This window comes from Spea bombifrons, chromosome 1 (assembly GCF_027358695.1).
Source record: "Spea bombifrons isolate aSpeBom1 chromosome 1, aSpeBom1.2.pri, whole genome shotgun sequence".
In the NCBI taxonomy this organism is placed as follows: Eukaryota; Metazoa; Chordata; class Amphibia; order Anura; family Pelobatidae; genus Spea; species Spea bombifrons.
In genome coordinates, this window is record NC_071087.1 from 38,190,226 (window position 1) to 38,209,583 (window position 19,358).

A 19,358-nucleotide genomic window follows, 5' to 3' on the forward strand; every position below is an offset into this window, starting at 1 on the left:
ATCACCACAAATCTGCTCCAGAAGGTGAAAAATCAAAGCACTCATTTTGCGTTTCGTGGTGAATATTCGATTGGCCCTGGGAGGTTAAAAAGGGTGGGTGGCCGCACCCCACAACACATTCTGCTGATTCAACAAACTGTGTTACAGATGAAAAAGTGTATCTCACTGTCTGCGCCATAAAGGTGTGCATGTTTTCGGTAAAAGGGGTCCAGACGGTTAACCAACCTGTTTTTTAGAGAACTGGAAAGGCTTCTTTGGGAGACTTCAGCTTACAAAGAATACATCTGACCTTTAAACTCGGTAGCAACTTTAGTAATCCAATGGAAACAGAGGCAGCTCAAGGTTTTTTTTGGGACCTCATCTTTAAGACAAGTAAAAAAAAAATATTCTGCTTAAACCAAGGAACGCAATATTTATAGTGCTAGACATTTATGGCCTTTCTTACCAAAATGTTAAAAGTTGTCCTTAAAATCCATGCACATTGCCCATAATGAATAACTCACATTTGTCCTAACCCTTGATATGTTTATAATTTATATAGTACACCTAATGAACCAACAACACACTTTGCAATGCAAATAGCTGATGCAACATCATGCACATTTACTTTAACAAAAATGACGCAAAAGAAGGCAAACAGTTGCCCCCCACCCCCGACATGGGCTTTAAATTCTATACATCAGTGGGATTGAGCGACAACAATCTTTGTACTCACCTTCAGAGTTCATCAGCCTTCTATACGTATAACTGATGCAAGCTATATAGCCAGAGTTTAAAAACCAACAGGGATGTTTGTCTCCACATTTCGCTACTGATATGCCAGCGTACAGAAGTTACAAATCAGTAGCTTTTGTTACAGAAATGGTGAGCATTTTCTTCAATGTAACATTTTTGTATAAAGTGATTCATGAAACATATTAAAGACTCAGAATGTGTCTTGATACCCCTTCTTTCCAGTTGAAGTTGTCTCCCACTGCCCCTATGCTGCCGCTTTGGAGAGGGTAGGCAGCTTTAATCTCCATGGCACTGAAGAAAACATATGTATTGGATTAATATAATATTGTGAAGTATGGAATATCTGTAATGTCTTTTACCATCTTCTGCATTACTAAGCAACGTTTTCATTACATGCTTCCAGATCCTGTAAGGATCCCCTATAGTAATAGAGCTCAATTCCATTTCATGAGCGGCGATTGGCTGTTGGTGACCAGATCACTCTCTGCAACCATCCAACGAAAGCAGATTTAACTTCTAAAGGACAAGCTCCTTTCTGATAAATTCAAGAGCATTGCAGAAATATTTAGGATGTCTCCAAGAGAAGCCAGAAAACTAACCGAATAAATAAAATGTAATGTCAAGCGAATAAGCTCTTGACCTTATTATAATAATGACAGTATAGCAGACAAGTGGGTAATAATGTTTTGCTCTATCCAGTCTGAGAGCTAGTTGAAGCCAGATTGGTTAGACTTTGCCCCTGTTTTCTATATTCCGCTATGGAATTGCTACTGATTAGATGAATTAGCAAGATACTGTGTTTGGCAGTAGGAGCCGAGGCTAGTGAATACGTTCTCGGCTAGAATGCTGGGAAGCTTCTTTTCACCTGGATCCCCACTGAAATCCATAGACCACCCATGTAAGAAAGCATCTGGGTAGATGCATTATATTGAATACAATAGCTCTTCTTTTCGTATCTATACCTTTATAGTAAAATTGTCTAAAAGGCTGAATGGTATAGCTGGGTGAGCTTCAGCCAGCTTATAAGAGGAGCTGTGTGGGTGTGCAAGCCAGAGTTAAGTGTAAGGGCAGGCTGACCTGGGAGGGGTAATTGCCACTGGCAGTCGGGCACTTAGCTACACTAATGCACATACAAGAACTTCAGTATTCACCTGCTGGGTTTCACTCATCTTGCAAGCACCTTGATAAACCAGGCCTGGAGTCTTTGTCTGGTTCAAGCTCAGCCCATGCAGCATCCAGGCCAGCTCCCTCCCCTCAACTAAAGAGATTTGTAATGCAATTTTAAATATGTCACCCATGGGATGTTTTTTATACACCAACCAGCCATAACATTATGACCACCTGCCTAATATTGTGTAGTTCCCGCTTTTGGCACCAAAACAGTCCTGACTCATCAAGGCATGAACCTCTAGACCTCAGAAGGTGTGCAGTGGTATCTTGTACCAAGACGTTAGCAGGAGATCCTGTAAGTCCTGCAAGTTGCTCCAGGTAAGTGACATCCACAGGATGTAAAAGAAAATGTGATTCATCGGACCAGACCACCTTCTTCCATTCCTCCATAGTCCAGTTCTTATGCTCATGTGCCCACTGTAGGATAGGCGTCAGCATGCACACCCTGACTGGTCTGAGGCTATGCAACTCCATACAGCAACAAGCTGCGATGCCCAATCGTCTAGCCATCACAATTTGGCCCTTGCCAAAGTCTTTTGCCCATTTTTCCACCTTCTAACACCTTCTGAGGCATAGTTTTATGATAGTAATCTATTATAAATAAATAAATAGAAGGTTTAGATGCTAAGTCATGTTAAATAACATGTCCATCATCTTTGAGATCTTCACAAAAAGTTGCAAACGAATTCATTTCTGCATAAGAAAAGTAAAGAAAAAAAAAAAAAACCAGAGGTAAGCACGTTAGGAGAGTTCAGATAGGACCATGCTCTATACCTGCCCCTCACACACCCACAGTGATCAAAACCGGCTGCAACTTATCACCAGAGGTGTGTCACGGACAGAGTATCACCATAAAGTACAAGTCATCATAAAGATAACAGGGGTAAAAGTGCATGGTCGGAACAGCACATCTGGACGCAGAGAACAGTCAGCATAAGGAAAAAGGGAAAGGTTCATTTCAACGCAGATTATCTAAGGATCAGGTCAAAGCTGAGATGACACAATGGCAATACAGTTAGCGACATTGGGATTTCTCAACGCTTATCTACTGTACTGTATAGACTTGGTAATTATTGCAGATAAATTAGATTTGCTTGAGTTTCTTAGCAGTTATTGCAAGTACCAGCTGTTATAGCTCATGGAATGATTGTGACGCCATCAGGCTGTGTTTTTTTGCCAGTGGACAGAACACCTTAGCTTATCGATCTGCTTATTGACATTTATGGCTTATTTCCAAAGACATCAAATATGGGTAATCTCGTTTACTCTATTTCCCAGTTGTTTATTCCTTTACCTCCACCACCTCCACTCTTCTTTATACTTTTCTCCGTAGATTAACCCATGGGTTTCTTTCTCTTATTTATTTGTTTCCATCTCTCACTGTTCATTCTTCCAATACACAGCTGATTGCCAGTGTCACACTCTTCTCCCTTCCATCCCTTTATTCAGTAAGCCCTTTTGTCACTCCATATTATATACAACCATCTAATAAATCAGAGAAATCCATTATACGTAATACCCTGCCTGAATTACAATGTTAGGGGAGAACATGTACTCTGAATATGTAGGCTGTGCAGCAGACCGGTCAGAGCTGCAAACCAGTTGATGGGTGGCAGGGATAAAGGAAGCAAAAAAAGGAAGAAAACGCTGAACACTTCTGGACCTCCTCCCAGCAGAAGTGGTAGAGGCTAATACATTGAGGGAATTTAAACATGCATGGCAAAGGATTTAACTGTCCCGACTCAAAGACACATGAAAGACTAAATAAGGTTTGAGTCTTTATGAAAAACGCCCAGCCTAGAATGGCTGAATGATTCTTTATTTGCTGCCAATTTCTATGCGTCTACGTTTCTAACTGCAACAAGAATCCCAAGACGTTATACTGTGAATCCCACAGGATCTGGAGACGTTTCCTGACATACGAGTGGAGGCCTGCTTGTGTTACCGTGCCTACATTTCCCTGAGGAACCACTTGCTATGCCAGCATTTATTTAGTGTTAAATAAACCTCTAGTGAACCCAGTCATAACTAATAATAGTCCTAGGCCCACTCTCAAATTACTGTTGGTGGATGATACGGATGGGTTGATAAACGATGGAGAACCTCTGATTTGTTTTGATTATAACAATAGTTTAATGAAATGAGTGGTCAGGAACGCCATCGGTGGTCAGGATGTTCCATGTCAGGAAGTGCATGCGTCAGATGGTGCGTTTCTCAACAGGACTTTGACCATAAACACATTGGAACCAGCCCTGCATTACCACTAGGCTCTTGCCCTGTTTCGTAGCGTTGCATTGTAAAGTTATCCCTTGACCTAACTTAGTACTGAATTGCTTTCTGCCAGGGACCATGCTGACCCTTTACATTTTCAAATAATAAAAGATGAGATGCACAACCATACAAAAAGGTACAAAAATATTTATTATTTCATGAATATACATATACCAAAAACAATACAGGCAAATAACAGACCTCAGTCAGGTTAATGCAAATACAAAACAAGATACCCAATTAAAAAAAAGCATATAGAAAACAGGGCAAACCCGCAAAGTTTCACCTAAAAGTCTTCCTATTTTGGTTGCGTATCTCGTTTTGTATAAAACAAATTGGTTTATTGAGACCTGAATGCAATTGTTGACTTATTTTACTATTTTGGTTTTGGTATGTATATTTGTGGAATAATAAGATATATTTTGCATAATTTTTTGTGCAACTTATCTTTTATTATTTGATATTGATTTTGCAGTTGTTGTGGAACTGCTAGAGGGCTCTTTTTTCTTTTTGTTAATTTGTATTAGGATTATTATTAACCTTTGAGTTTTCAAACCAGATCCTCTATACTTTTTTTTCATTTTAAGGGTAATGTTTTAAAAAGAGACGTAAACACAATTCTTTACCCAGGCATATATATCATTTATGACTTATTTTTTTTAGCAATAATGACCGGAAATAATGCTGATACCTTAGGGAAGGCTATTTTTTTGAACTTTGGCCATCTTTCCTTCTCTTTGAAAATAAATACTTTTATGGCTCTGTTATTACCGTATTTGCTCGATTATAAGACGACCCTGATTATAAGACGACCCCCCAAAATCTGAATATTAACTTAGGAAAAAAAGAAAAAGCCTGAATATAAGACGACCCTAAAGGAAAAAAGTTTTACCAGTAAATGTTAATTCATGTAAACTATTTTTTTTAATAAAAGCTATGATTGAGAAAAATATTTTTTTTTTGTTTTTATTTCTCGTATTTTCCAACCTGTCCCCCAGTTACGCACATCTGCCCCCAGGCTTGCCACACCAATATGGCACTGTGGCCCATGATATGCCTTTTAACCCTCTATATGCCACTGTGCCCCATGGTATGCCTTTTGACCCCCTATGTGCCACTCTGCCTCCAGAAATGCCTTATACCCCTATATCCCATTCTGGCATTTAGGGGGTTAAAATGCATATTATGGGGCAGAGTGGCATATAGGGAGGTATAAGGCATTCCAGGAGGCAGAGTGGCATTAAGGGAGTTAAAAGGCATTATATAGAGCACTCTGCCTCCAGAAATGCCTTATACCCCTATATGCCACTCTGGCATTTAGGGGGTTAAAAGGCATGTTATGGGGCAGAGTGGCATATAGGGAGGTATAAGGCATTTCAGGAGGCAGAGTGCACTATTAAATGCCCCCTTAACGCCACTCTGCCTCCTGAAATGCCTTATACCTCCCTATATGCCACTCTGCCCCATAATATGCCTTTTAACCCCCTAAGTGCCAGAGTGGCATATAGGGGTGTAAGGCATTCCAGAAATGCCCTACACACACACACACACACACACACACACACACACACTCTTACTTACCGGTGCTTCCAATTTCCTGCTGTATTGCCGGGGCAGCGGGTTGACGTCTCATTCCGCGGCAGCCGGAAGGAGGTGGAGTTGGCAGCGGGGGTTTGTATGCGTCCGTCGCAAATACCTTCCCCGGCTGTCAGACATCAGGAACTCTGGAACTCTGATCTCTGACAGTCGGGGAAGGTATTTGCGACGGACGCATACAAACCCCCGCTGCCAACTTCACCTCCGGAAGCACCGGTAAGTGTGTGTGTGTGGGGGGGGACGACGACAGGAGGATCCAGGTCCCCTGCAGCGGTGCGGGGGATCTGGATCTTAGTCTCCTAATCAGACCTCTATTTGAGGTCTGATTAGAAGACGACCCCGATTGTAAGACGAGGGGTATTTTTCAGAGCATTTGCTCTGAAAAAAACCTCGTCTTATAATCGAGCAAATACGGTATATAACCTTTGTTTTATTGTAGTCACAAACAGAAATCACTTTGCCATGAATGCATTTACATTATAGACACAGCTCTGGTTGACAGGTTGATAAGTCATTATGGTATGCAAGGCCAGGTTGTGGCTTATGGAGGAGGCAGGGGCAGCTCTGCTTTTTGGGTGACTTAAGCAAGAAGTCTTAAAAGCTCTTATTTCTATCACACTTGTATGTTTTGTTGTTTTTTTGTAGGTGTCCCATAAATTATTATTTTTTTTTTAATATAGTGTCATCAGATTCCACTGCGCTGTACAAAGGGTAGACAGGACATAACAATTAGTATATAATATAACAAGATGACATACAGAAACAACAGGTGAGGAGGGCCCTGCCCAAATGATCTTACAATCTAGAGGATAAGTGTGGACCTTATGCACTTTCTTAAGTATTCTACTAGTGGGACGTTTTGCTTACGCAGGGCAGATATAGAGCAGTCGGCTGGCCAGCGTCTACCCGTGGCAAGCATCATCTACGCACATAGGATTAAACCGGCAATAGGATGCAGTTGCTACCCAGCAGCCGGACTATGAACATACATCATTTCATTAGGACAGTGTATACATGCATGTATACATTAACAGATTGGACGCTTTATTACTCTGTTGCCCCTGGACCCCTCCTGTTATTATTCCATAGAATACAAACACAGATCTGACGAATGCGTCATATAATCCATGCCTGATTAAAACTAAATATGCTTTATTGCCATTTATTGGTTCATTACACACCCTATGCAGACTATAAATTGTACTTGTGTTTTCGTTTGAGCGTATGCACTTGCTTATATTATCAAAAAGTAGAATCTATATATTCATGTTTAAATAGAAATACAATAACAGACACACGTGGAAAAACAAAGCTTGGCTGTCTGTATTTAAGAATACTTTAATGAGCTTTAATATATTTTTTTTTACATATTGCACATACTAATTTTGGTTACATAAATATGTGTTTGTTTGTTTGCTCTGCTTATTAGTTATGGGTAAATTACTCATTTATTTAGCATAATGCTTCCAGTAGGTGATAACAAGAAAAATAGAATGACTGGGACAGCCTAATTTGTTTGTAAATATTAATACTTAACTTTTATTAAATCCAATTTAAAATAATATTTAAGGACTGACTGGCATACCTGGGAACTTTACGGGTTTGACCCGGAGATTGCTGGGTGAGCGCTGCTCCTCCAGTTCTCCGGGTCAAGACCTGAATCCTTCGAGTCGCGGGAGTGGGGTCTTGACACGGCCCGCTCCTCGCCCATTTATCCTTTAAATGGAGGTGTTTCCCGGTGCCGTCAGCAGGAACGCCCCCGACGTCAGTGGGATATCCCAGTAACGTCGGTGTTAAAAAAGGTATTGGACCACATTCAATGACCCATGTAAATCTTAACTAATTTAACGGAGGCGAATTGCGATTCAGTGACGTCTAAAATCAACTTAATAAGGGTAGACTATAGACAATAACAGCAAAAAAAAATATCACAATGAAAGCCAAAGCAAACATCTGCACTCATTGCAAAACTTAAAAGTATTGGAAATTACCTTAGTTTCAAAATAAAAGGAAAATCACTATCTGGTATCTATGCTACTGCAAACAACAGTGTCGCCGGGGCACAAGTTCTGTATCATTTAGATTGACATTTGCAACAACGCACGATATGTACTGACAACCAAATATTAACCAATACCTAATAACGGTATAATACCAGAAAGATTGGCTCATGGACATAAGGGCGAAATGCCAGTAAAATTGCCTCTAGGGCTTGACGCTGGTTATCAATCAATTACATTCAACAGTGTATTTAACTTTGACGGTAAATGGGAGTTTTACCATTAATTTAGCTTTAACAAGGCATGACTGAGCTCTTCTATTTAAGCGATGACATACTGCGCTTCTCACTTAGTTACCCAAGTCTGTCTTATTATAGAGATATGTAATACGTTGGAGCACGGCAGGGCATGAAAGTTATCTACAACAGAAATACCTGGATAAGGGCCTGTATTTCCTAAACAACTTTATACAAAGTTTAGGGAATTAGGTCTTGTGTTAGAACTACACTGCTGGGCCAGACACAGCCCCCTGAGATTTGCAGTCTCGTGGGCACCTGTCCACATTCAGCCTGGGCATTTGGGTCATGGTTCATGTGGGGGGAGTGTGGGAGGTCACTTGTAAATATGCAGGTTGAAATGTACAAAGACTATCTGCTCACACCATGGGAGGCCCCTTCCATAGTCATTGTTTCCCTGCACCTTAAGTTAGCTTTTAAATTGTTGTAGTTAAGTGTTGTTAATCTTGTGTGATGTAATTCAATTATGTACTGATGTGATTGAGCCCTTTTGTTCTGTTGTTGTCTTGATGTTTCTGTGGATAAATATGCTATATTCTGTTCAATAAAATGTTCATTCTTGCTGTACTCAATTGAACATAGCAGGGTTCCAAGGTGCGCATGCTGATTGGTGCTGGAAGTGATTTCAGGGACAACAGGAGGACACATCTGGGTGATCTCTAGGAGTGACTACAGCTCTCTTGTCTGAAAGACAATTTCATTAGTTTAGGCTGATGGACTGATGGTCTGATGGACCCACTAATTTAGCAAGAGTTGTCTGGTGAAGCAGGTCCTCATGCTTTATTAGCAAAGGTGAATTATATTGTGAAGTACAATGTACTAATTTAGCTCTATGGAACTTAACAGACCAAGGTCTGCTATGGTACAAAGAAAAAGAGGTTGTACATGCCCTGGCATGTAGTGATTCTGTATAGATCCTTAGTGAAACCTCATTTAGAAAAGACCGTGAAACCCTAATATGCACACCTTAGAAAGGAGAAATGTGTCTAAGGATTAAATAATGTCCAAAAGGCAGACGTTCTATGAATTGTCGAGTGCCAGATCTGAGAAACTTGTGGATTAATGTGAAACAAAACTACTTAATCGAAAGGGTAGTTTTCAACCATTTAACATGTTTTTAAAAGCAATCCTATTTGTCCTATAATATTTAATTTATTTATTCTCCCCTATGTAACCAAAGTGAAACCTTTTTTTAGCCCATTCAAATATATTGATGCATTTTTCTTTTAAGTAAAAAACAAAGTTGTTTTCCATCCAACTATGACTGCACCCTTTAACTAATGCGGTGATCTATGTACCGGACAGGTTACTCATTAGGAAAATGTTTTTTTGCCCCGTGTTTACGCCGCACGCCTCTGGAGTCCTTTTCTCAGAAAGACAGCTGTTCTCGTCCCATAAGGCTACTGCGCTTCTTATTGGACAGAAAGTACAAGCCTCCTATCTGATTGGACGGAGAAGGGCGAGCCTCTAGGCACAGAAGCTGAGTCACTAAATTACAGCCAGAAAGCACTTTGTATTTGAATCTGAGAAGAATCTGGGCAAGATCAGCAGAGCAGTATGATCATTCCAATAAATGCATTAATGATAGAAATCTTTCTTTTTTCAATTTTAATTTGTATATTTTTAATATTATTCTATGGTTTGTTGCATTGATTATATTTTAAGAGGTGCTGTGCACTAAGACTAATTTTAGAGAACAATGTATTCCAGTCCAATATATATATATATATATATATATATATATATATATATATATAAATATATATATTTATACACCTTGACCCTGAGTCTCAGGGTTTTTGCCCCAATCTCAGGGTGAAGGGGCAGATCCCTGGGGTCAGGCAGTCTGGCGCTGACCCCTTGCTGTCCTACCCTGCTGTGATCAAATGCAGGTGACTCGATTAGGTGTATCTTTAAAAAAAGACAACTTTCAAGATTGTAAAGCTTGCGAGCAGGGCTCTCTCCACCTAATGTATCGGTTTGTCTTAGTCTGTCAATTCTCGTCTTGTCATACCCCTTGAATATATGTATTGCATTAAGCGCTGCATAAATTGTTGGCACTATATAAATAAAAAATTTTAATAATAATAATAATAATGTCAAGGTTACCATGAGGACCATGGTTAGAGCCAGTTGGGTAACCCACTTGATGAGTTGCTATGTAGAATGTTTTAAGGGCTATTAAGGGGGTAATATTTAAAGAATCCCAGAGTCAGCTCATTTAGAAAGTTCCTCGGTATGATTCATAGATCATATCCCATGAAATGAGTGAATTTATATCCCGGTAACATTACGGTGTTAATGCAGCAATGCCTTTCGGAAAAATATAGGCATCACAATATATCATTAATTTAAAAGTAACATACTGAACTTTGTAAATTATTATGCAGCGTGAAAAATCAGTACTCGCAATGCTCGTATGGGGGGAATTGTCGTATTGGCATTGAAAACCCATTTATCTGAATCGTAACAATTTATCTGAAGCGTTAAAATGTATACAAATTTTGGTATAAAATGTCCAGGAGGTTTATTGCCTCTGACAGCCTCACTGAAGACAAATTCATTTTAAATGTCATTTAAACTCAACTGAAGTAAAAAGGATAGCTTACGCACATTTACATGGGGGTCTGAACAGCAGCCGCAGCATTCCCAGAGCCATCTGGGGGCCAACTGGCGGTCAGTATATCACACTCAGCTGAATACATCCTATACAGAAAGTAGCTGGGGAGGAAAAAGAGGGCAAATGCATATGGAGGAATTCTGCAGAAGGAAATACATTTTCAAGCCCAGAGGTATGTAAAATGTAATGTTTTAACCATTTATAAATAAAAACAAAATGCCTGCTGGAACTTGGGCACAGATGAACTTCTGGGCACGACAAAAAAATCAATCTTGGAAACAAAAGGAGGAAAACAACATATTCTTACTTTAGCTAAATTTGCACACTTTCAGGATGGGATAACCCGGAGAGGTCCTGAAAATGTAACCCTATATAAAGCCTATATGTGCATCCTATCATCATTTCAAATACTTACTGTAAACTGTACCTGTGAGTGAAGGTGTTTTGTTCCTCCATATTTGAACTCCCATAGAGCTCAATTACCAAGGTATTAAAAAAACAAGACATCTATCTATTATGTCATCTATAACCAATAATTATTTTTTCCTGTCACCTATTATCACTTGTCTATACTGTGCTGCCTATAGTCAATAAACCTCAATGTTTTATTTTCTTTCCAAATGTTTCAATAACAGACAGAACGTCAAGGGTTAATATACATTTTTTCTCAAAAACAAATCCTTCTTGAAAAAAACCTTTTATATATATATATATATATACATATATACATATATATATATAATTTATCATCATTAACGAGAAAATGGTCCAATGTGCACTAATAAAACTATATTGCATGTGAACAATGTTCTGCAGCATTTCCAGGTAATTGGCGGTGATTTCACACCGGGCTCTTGTACGTTGCCATGTCGGTGTTATGTAAGGCATCATAATGCAGGTGGCTAGGAAGAAAAAGAAGCCAATGCCGCATAATGCATAATTCTATTGTGAGGTGACTCAGGAAATCTCACTAATTTAAATATGCTTTATACGGGTAAATCCAAGCTATTCTTGGATCAGAAGCTCACTGGGGTTGGGGAAGCTCACTGGAGTTGGGGAAGCTCACTGGAGTTGGCCCATCATGATGTTAAGTGAAGGCGGTGAGATGTATCTCTGTTCTGCCAACTCCTTCTTCAAATACATAAAAATCATCAATATGAATAAATGCATTGATGGTACGATTTAAAATATCAGTGAACCCAGTATACAGAATACGGACTCAACTGTGAGGTGACTGCAGTCCCATTATCCGCGGATCAAGGCCTTTGTCTGGGAATAATATAGGGAATGGTTTGCTGAATGTGGAGGACCTTGGTGCTTAGACGACAGGTTTTAACTGTTTGCTGAAGCAATCTGTGCACTATACCCCACTGCACGCTGTGACCTGCTGTCTTCTGCGAGCTGGAGAATGTGGGCAGGACTTGTGTGTGATATCTGCACCTCTCCCAGGTAATTCCCCCTCCTGTATCTGATCTGCCTGTGACGTTGTAGCTTGCTGGCTCTTTATAAGTCATGCTTGATGGGTGACAGGTACAGAGGAAGGGGATCACCGCCTTAAGAACAAGCACGTCTTGGCAATCTATTTCAGCGGAGATTGTAAGTACATACCAATGCACAACTCATAATTGCTACTGTGCTTTATGAAAGGTGGACGAGTCAGAGACAACCAATAGTAGATATTTGGTGGTACTCTGGTACTGAGTCCAACAATCATTACATTAATGTGAGACTAAACTCCATTGGTTACTATGGTTACTACATTTATACTTTGCTCTTGAACTGTTCTTTATGCTTAAGATCCTTTATGTCAAAATGTGTGTGTGTGCGTATATGTGTGTGTGCGTGCGTGAATGTGTGTGTGCATAAATGTGTTTGTGTGTGCACGTGCGTATGTGTGTGTGTGTGTCATAGCTGTGGAGAGCTACTAGAGAAACTCTTGGTGTTCTTTTGTATGCCTAATTTGTGGTACTGAACAGATACCTTAAGAGACATGCTTTAGGAGCTTGTATAGTATTATATTGTGCTCAATTCTTTTTCCCCCCATAGAACATTCACTTGATCCTGCAAAGATGGTTGGACTAAGACCCTCAGACATCCCCCCTACTCCTGCTGTTAAGTTCATTGGTGCCGGAACAGCTGCATGTATAGCCGACCTGTTCACTTTCCCACTGGACACAGCAAAAGTCCGGTTACAGGTAAGGAATCATTGACATGCTAGTCAGAGGTGCAACGAAGCCAGAAGAAGAGATCAGTGGCGTCGCTACAGGGGGGCAAGGGGGGGCAATTGCCCCCCCTAGGATATTCCTTGCCCCCCCTGTTGCCCCCCCGCCGAAATTGGAGCCACCCAGGACAGTCCCCTTGACTGCTAACAACGGCATGGTGCCGTCGCTAGCAGTCACAGTCGGGTGCTAACGACGGCACCATGCCGTCGCTAGCACTATCTTACCTTGATGGAGGTCTGTGGACCTCCATCACCACCTGCCCCGGCGATCTGCCCCTCACACTGAAGGGCATCACCGGGGCCACCCGATCCGGCCGGTGACGTCGCGCGTAATGACGCGATGACGTCACCGCGCAACTTTATTAATAACTGACAATTGTCAGTTAAAGAGGTATGGGGGCATGCTGCTTAGATGCCTGTATCTCAGGCATCTAAGCAGCTACATACCCCCAACATATACCGTTGGAAAGGTAATTATCTCACCTTTCCAACGATATATAGCTTGTAAAATAATTTTAAAAAATTACGTTAAAAAAATGTAAACAAAAGATTTAAACATAAAGTAGTTAAACTTTAAAAAAAATTAAAAAGTTTAAGTATTCTAGCTAAATGATCACTGTGATAGGCAATGTTACCACAGCGATCATATAGCTATAAAAAGTCACATTCCCTTTTTAAAAATGGCCGATACTAATTTTTAATCCCATGATCCCTTTGATCATGGGGTTAAATTTAGCCAACGGTAGAGGGAGGCAATTTTTGAAATCCTGATGAACTGCAAATATTATTAAAATCAGCCATTTAGCCTGTGTGGTACGTGAGTAACCATCTTATCCCTGGAGCGCCTTGCATTTTTACTGCAAAACTTATTTTTGCTGTAAAAGTGATTTTTTTTCTCCCTTTACCATCATTTCTTTGGGATTGTAAGGGGAAAGAATGGTGTTTGTGCTTATGTGAGTGAATGTATGGAAAGTATGGTGTGTGCTTCTGCGAGTGAATGGAGATATGAAAGGCGTGTGAATGATCAGTAATTAGGGTTGAAGCCTTGACGTGGCATTACTGCTCATGTAGGAAGTTAAATTATGGCACAAAAAGTACACATTTGCAAGAACTACACACTTTGGCGCATCAAATGAGGGGCTGTATGTGTTTCTAGTACAAACATGGAGTGCGCTAGACACAAATGAACATGTCGCTATGGATAGAAAAAACATATTTTCTAGCCAAAGAGACATATTCCATCTTTATTTGTGCACTCAACTTTTGTCCTAGAAATACGTGTAGCCCCTCATTTGAAGCTCCAAGGGGCGTAGTTTCTTAAAATGGATGAATTGTCTGAATGAGGGAGAGCATGAGTTAATGTGTGGATGAATTGTCTGAATGAGGGAGAGCATGAGTTAATGTGTTTGTGTGTATCATAGATGTATAATTGTGGAAGGGCAAAGATGGCACTAGCAGGATATTAGAGCCTTGGGGACCGAGATGGCACAGGCCGGGTGTATATGGGACAAAGATGGCAAATCGTATGTGTGTTATCTGGGTGCTGGCCAGGTTCTATGTGGACAGCATGGATGCCAGGGCTTGCTTTGGGGTGTGCAACCTGTGATCTATGCCTGTAATTTAGGGGGTTTTAAATATACCTTTAATGCTGTGTTTTTATGTGAATTCCAATTGATCTGTACCTGCAAAGCTGGGTTTCTGTGTTATTCTGTAGATCCATATCTGCTATGCTATGTTTCCATACATTATTTATGTATACCTGCAAATACAGGGTTTGTATGTCTTGTTCAGTTGATTAATACCTGCAATGCTGTTTCCATGTATTTATTTGATCTATACCTGCGATGCTACGTTTCATATATTATTATTGTATACCTGCAAATACAGGATTTATATGTCTGATTCTGTTTATTTGATATATACCTTCAGTGCTGAGATCACAAGTGAATTTAAATTGATCTATACATGCAAAGCTGGGTTTGTGTGTTAATGTGTTGATCTATACCTGCTATCGGCAGCAGGGTCTAATATTTATATATATATATATATATATATATATATCGTCAGCAGGGACTAATATTAATATATATCGGCAACTGGGGCTAATATTAATATATATGGGCAGCAGGGTCTAATATTTATGTATATATTTATATATATATCAGCAGCAGGATCTAATATTAGGCCCTGAAATCATTTAGTGCAAAAGTTAAGGTATTGTGTTGTTTAAAGGATTTCAAGGATTAGTCGTACTAAATTGTGGCTTCAGGCTTCCAATGTTGAATGATCAAGTATTGTATTGTCCAATAACAAAAGTATCATTCCATAGCACATTACTTTTGGCTATATATATATATATATATATATATATATATATGTGTGTGTGTGTGTGTTTTTTCAGTGGTATCATTTAATGGTGGAAATTATTAATGCCCCCCCAGTTTGACTGTGGTATCTTGTGTGCCCCCCCTATATATTGTTTCTAGAGTCGCCACTGGAAGAGATACTTTGAAAATAGCTTATTTTGTAACACTTGGAAGACGTTCATAATAGAAGCTGCAGATTAACAATAATGAACTTCATAATCTTTTTAGATTCAGGGTGAATCTGCTGTGGCCGGGGCAGTTAATGGAATTCGGTACAAAGGAGTCTTTGGAACCATAAGCACCATTATCAAGACAGAAGGACCCAAGAGTCTGTATAATGGATTAGTGGCTGGACTCCAGAGACAGATGAGCTTTGCCTCTATTCGGATTGGTCTATATGACCAAGTCAAACACTTCTACACAAATGGAAGAGACAGTAAGTGCCTATAGCTTTACCGAACATGGATGATGCAGGGGTCCCTATGTATAAACACGTTATAGGCACTATATGTTCATCCCATAGTGATGTGTTTAAACAAAATTGGCAACTTTTATCCATACATCCCTGATGATGTAATATCATCACTTTTGATGCGGCAGTTATTGATGACATTCACTTGGGGATAGAGCTATCACATGTGACAAATATTTATGCATGGGATACACCACAGACTTACATATTTGTGTGACAAACTGTTAATGCCAATCTATATATAAATTGGCATAACATGCATTGTTTTTGTACCTGTGACATCTTTATATATAACATTTACAGTACATTCATTATTATTCCATCGCCGTCACACAGGTCTTAGGTATTTTAGTTCTTTAGTCGTATGTTGTTTACATTGCACATCATACAGATAATTCATCTTTTTTCGGTACAGAAGCTGGAATTGGCACCCGGATATTGGCTGGGTGCACTACGGGAGCGATGGCTGTGACCATTGCCCAGCCAACAGATGTAGTAAAAGTCAGATTTCAAGCTCAGATCAGTCTACGTGGGGTTAAAAAGAGATACAACGGCACTTTGGATGCATACAAAACTATTGCCAAGGAAGAAGGCATGAGGGGACTGTGGAAAGGTATGTACAACATAAACACTAAAATCCAAGCACAAAACTAAAGCAATATTAAAGAAATAACAATGTTTACATGTAATGGTTGTGCGCTGATGTCTTTAAATCCATATATTGGTATATAGCCTATCAATAAATATTTGAATTATGACCTCATTAGATGCCGATTGTGTGAGTGAACCAATTTAAGGTTCATAATCTTGACACTTTTGTTTTAACACAATTGCATTTTTCATACAGGAACATTTCCAAATGTGACAAGGAACGCCATAGTAAATTGCACTGAACTGGTGACCTATGACCTGATAAAAGAGACCATTCTACATCACAAACTATTAACAGGTAACAACCAAAATCACTGAATCAATTCATATATATCTGTCCAGGTCTTTCTTGGAGGGCTCTGGGGCTATGTTTGTAATTGCAAAACCAGGCTGGATTACAGGGTCATAGATGGTGCCGAAAGAGCATAATGATGGCTTACAGAGCTGCTTGGGGGGTGCCAATGAGTGCCGTCGAAAGGAGAAGGGATGAGAATGTGGCATTCACTAAACATAATGTTACACCTACCATAAGAGATCTATTAATAGACAAAACACACGCACAAGAAGAAAATAGCCTGTTCCCACAGATGATATCACTATTTACCTTTCTTTAATAAGAGCAGGAGACCAAAGTGTCCTAAATCAATAGCCGACGTACAAAACTCTGAATTCATTTGTATGAAACTAGACATCACACATAGAGTAATCAACCCACAGGGGAGTTAAAAAAAAAAAAGTCCCATAAAAGTCTGCTATTATGCTAGCGGAGTTCCCTCTAGGGAGAGTATGTGTATTACTTTGTTCAAACAAAAAGTAAAAAAAAAAAAGAGAATGGTAACAGTCCAATAATAGACCCAGCCCTGTCCAACTTGATAATCAGTAAGAAAGCGTGTATTCTCAAATATTTTTATATTTCAACTACCTCTTTTGTATTATATTCTGCTGCAGTGTTATATATAACACTGAAAAGGTTTCCATAAAAAAGTCATAATATATATACAATAATATAATTCATAATAAAAATCAGTCTTTCTTTTCTAATATTTGTTCGTCTTTGTGCTTTGTAGATAATCTCCCGTGCCATTTTATGTCTGCTTTCGGGGCTGGTTTCTGTACCACAGTTATAGCTTCTCCGGTGGATGTTGTGAAGACCAGATACATGAATTCCCCACCTGGGCAGTACAAGTCTGCTGTTAATTGTGCATGGACCATGCTTATTAAAGAAGGACCGACAGCCTTTTACAAAGGGTAAGAGGTTTATTTGAGGACCTGGTTTATATGTATGTGTTTATATACACATCCACACACAGACTTAGGTGCCAACCACAGCAACCAATACCATCACAAAATGCCATACTCCAAATCAGGGCATCTATGTTGGGGGTTGGATGTGCATAGCCAGACCTGAGAGCAGGCATGGTAAGGGCAGAATCACCCACCTTACCCAAAGAACCGCCTCATAACACTGTAACATTAACTTTACCCCCCCTTTGGGCCGGTCAGGGGAGATCAGAGGACCTGCTCAACTAGGCCATGAATCCCACTGGCTGCACAGGACAATGCCCCAGAATCTGGACTGCCATGCATAGATTAGCACACTGAACTGTTTACTCGAAATGCATGTTTAGGAAAAAGTCAACTGAAAATTGAAGTTTTTTTTTTTATTGTTACAGGTTTGTTCCTTCTTTCCTTCGGCTGGGTTCCTGGAATGTAGTAATGTTTGTGTCTTATGAACAACTAAAGCGAGCCATGATGATGTCAAGACAAAGAATAGAGTACGCCGTGTGATTCTAAGATGAACATTTACAGAGTGAATGGAAATCCCAAGACTTTTCTTACATCCCCTGGAGCGTTCCTATGCAACTACTCCTAGATTTAGATACCGTCTATAAAACGATGGTCATGATCTTGAGGCCGCCGTCATGGCATGTCCAGAACCGTCATATTGTCAATATGATGTCATTGTGCCAATATGATGTCATCGTGCCTTGCTCACAGTACTGCACTGGAAGGAGACAAGCTGAGAAACATACTACGGAGCTTGAATAAAATTGATAAACTCAGGCATAGTTTTCATAACCACTGCTGGGGTATTTTCTCAAGGTGGTTTAACCGTTCCTTTATGATACCCCAAAGAAAGGGAAACTTCCCTTTTAACATATTTTTGCACTTAAACTTCATATTGTCAGTTTATTGTGTTTAACTAATCAATGTCTTATATATTAACTTACTTTACTATTTAATGTTAAATGTTTAATAGATTTTATTTTTTTAATAAAACAAACAAAACCCAATGTGTCTATGTATGTTACATAATATCACCTTAAGCCATCCCCTTGCTGCTCCAGATAGCTCATTGCTCCAAGAAGGCTGGAAACTATGGAGGTAGAACATGCGGTTTCGTTCTCTCTCTCTCTTCTTTTTGGGCTCCTGGCTATAAGGCTAATCATTGGCATCTGGAGATTTTAGAACCAATACAGTCATATTGACTTGTGGACTTAATTTATGTTGGACTTTTTTCTGAACTTTTTTTTTTTTTTAATTCTGGTTAAGCTCAATATTTCAAGTATATAATTAAGAGCCAGGATTATTATTATAATCAAGTACTAACCATGTCATGTAATAGCAAGTGCATTCTCTGTTAGGAGTAGAAATCATACGGCATCATGGGGGCATGTACATCTACCACCTGTAATAAGACACAGCGAGCTAAATCTAACGAATACAGTATTTATTCGGATAATGCAATTTAACCAAGACAAACAATGTATGTACAGAGAACAATGGGCAGGAAGTTATATTTCTGGTACGCACAAGACAGCTTGGACAGTTCATGAGCAAAAGTAGATGAGGAATGCTTAATAAAACGTACAAATTATTTAAGCTGCATAGTTTTAGTATATTAAACCACAAAAAGAATTCAAACTAAACACGTAAAACGTTAATACATATCAATGGCA

The 19,358-nt window shown here is 39.5% G+C and overlaps 1 protein-coding gene across 1 annotated transcript; it reads left to right on the plus strand.

Moving 5' to 3' along the window:
* The first annotated feature begins 12,609 nt into the window (after positions 1-12,609).
* On the plus strand, positions 12,610-18,692 carry UCP1 (uncoupling protein 1). Its single transcript, XM_053455464.1, has 6 exons — positions 12,610-12,883; positions 15,504-15,711; positions 16,163-16,360; positions 16,595-16,696; positions 17,466-17,646; positions 18,072-18,692. Exons 1-6 carry the CDS (start codon positions 12,758-12,760, stop codon positions 18,184-18,186), a joined length of 930 nt encoding a protein of 309 aa, XP_053311439.1. The 5' UTR covers positions 12,610-12,757; the 3' UTR covers positions 18,187-18,692.
* Positions 18,693-19,358: the final 666 nt, after the last annotated feature.

Excerpts from the sequence above, each read along its gene's own strand:
- UCP1 (XM_053455464.1), top strand. The coding sequence starts at position 12,758 with ATGGTTGGACTAAGACCCTCAGACATCCCCCCTACTCCTGCTGTTAAG. Across the intron at positions 12,884-15,503 it reads CAGCAAAAGTCCGGTTACAG|ATTCAGGGTGAATCTGCTGT; the intron begins GTAAGGAATCAT and ends TAATCTTTTTAG. Across the intron at positions 16,697-17,465 it reads ACATCACAAACTATTAACAG|ATAATCTCCCGTGCCATTTT; the intron begins GTAACAACCAAA and ends TGTGCTTTGTAG.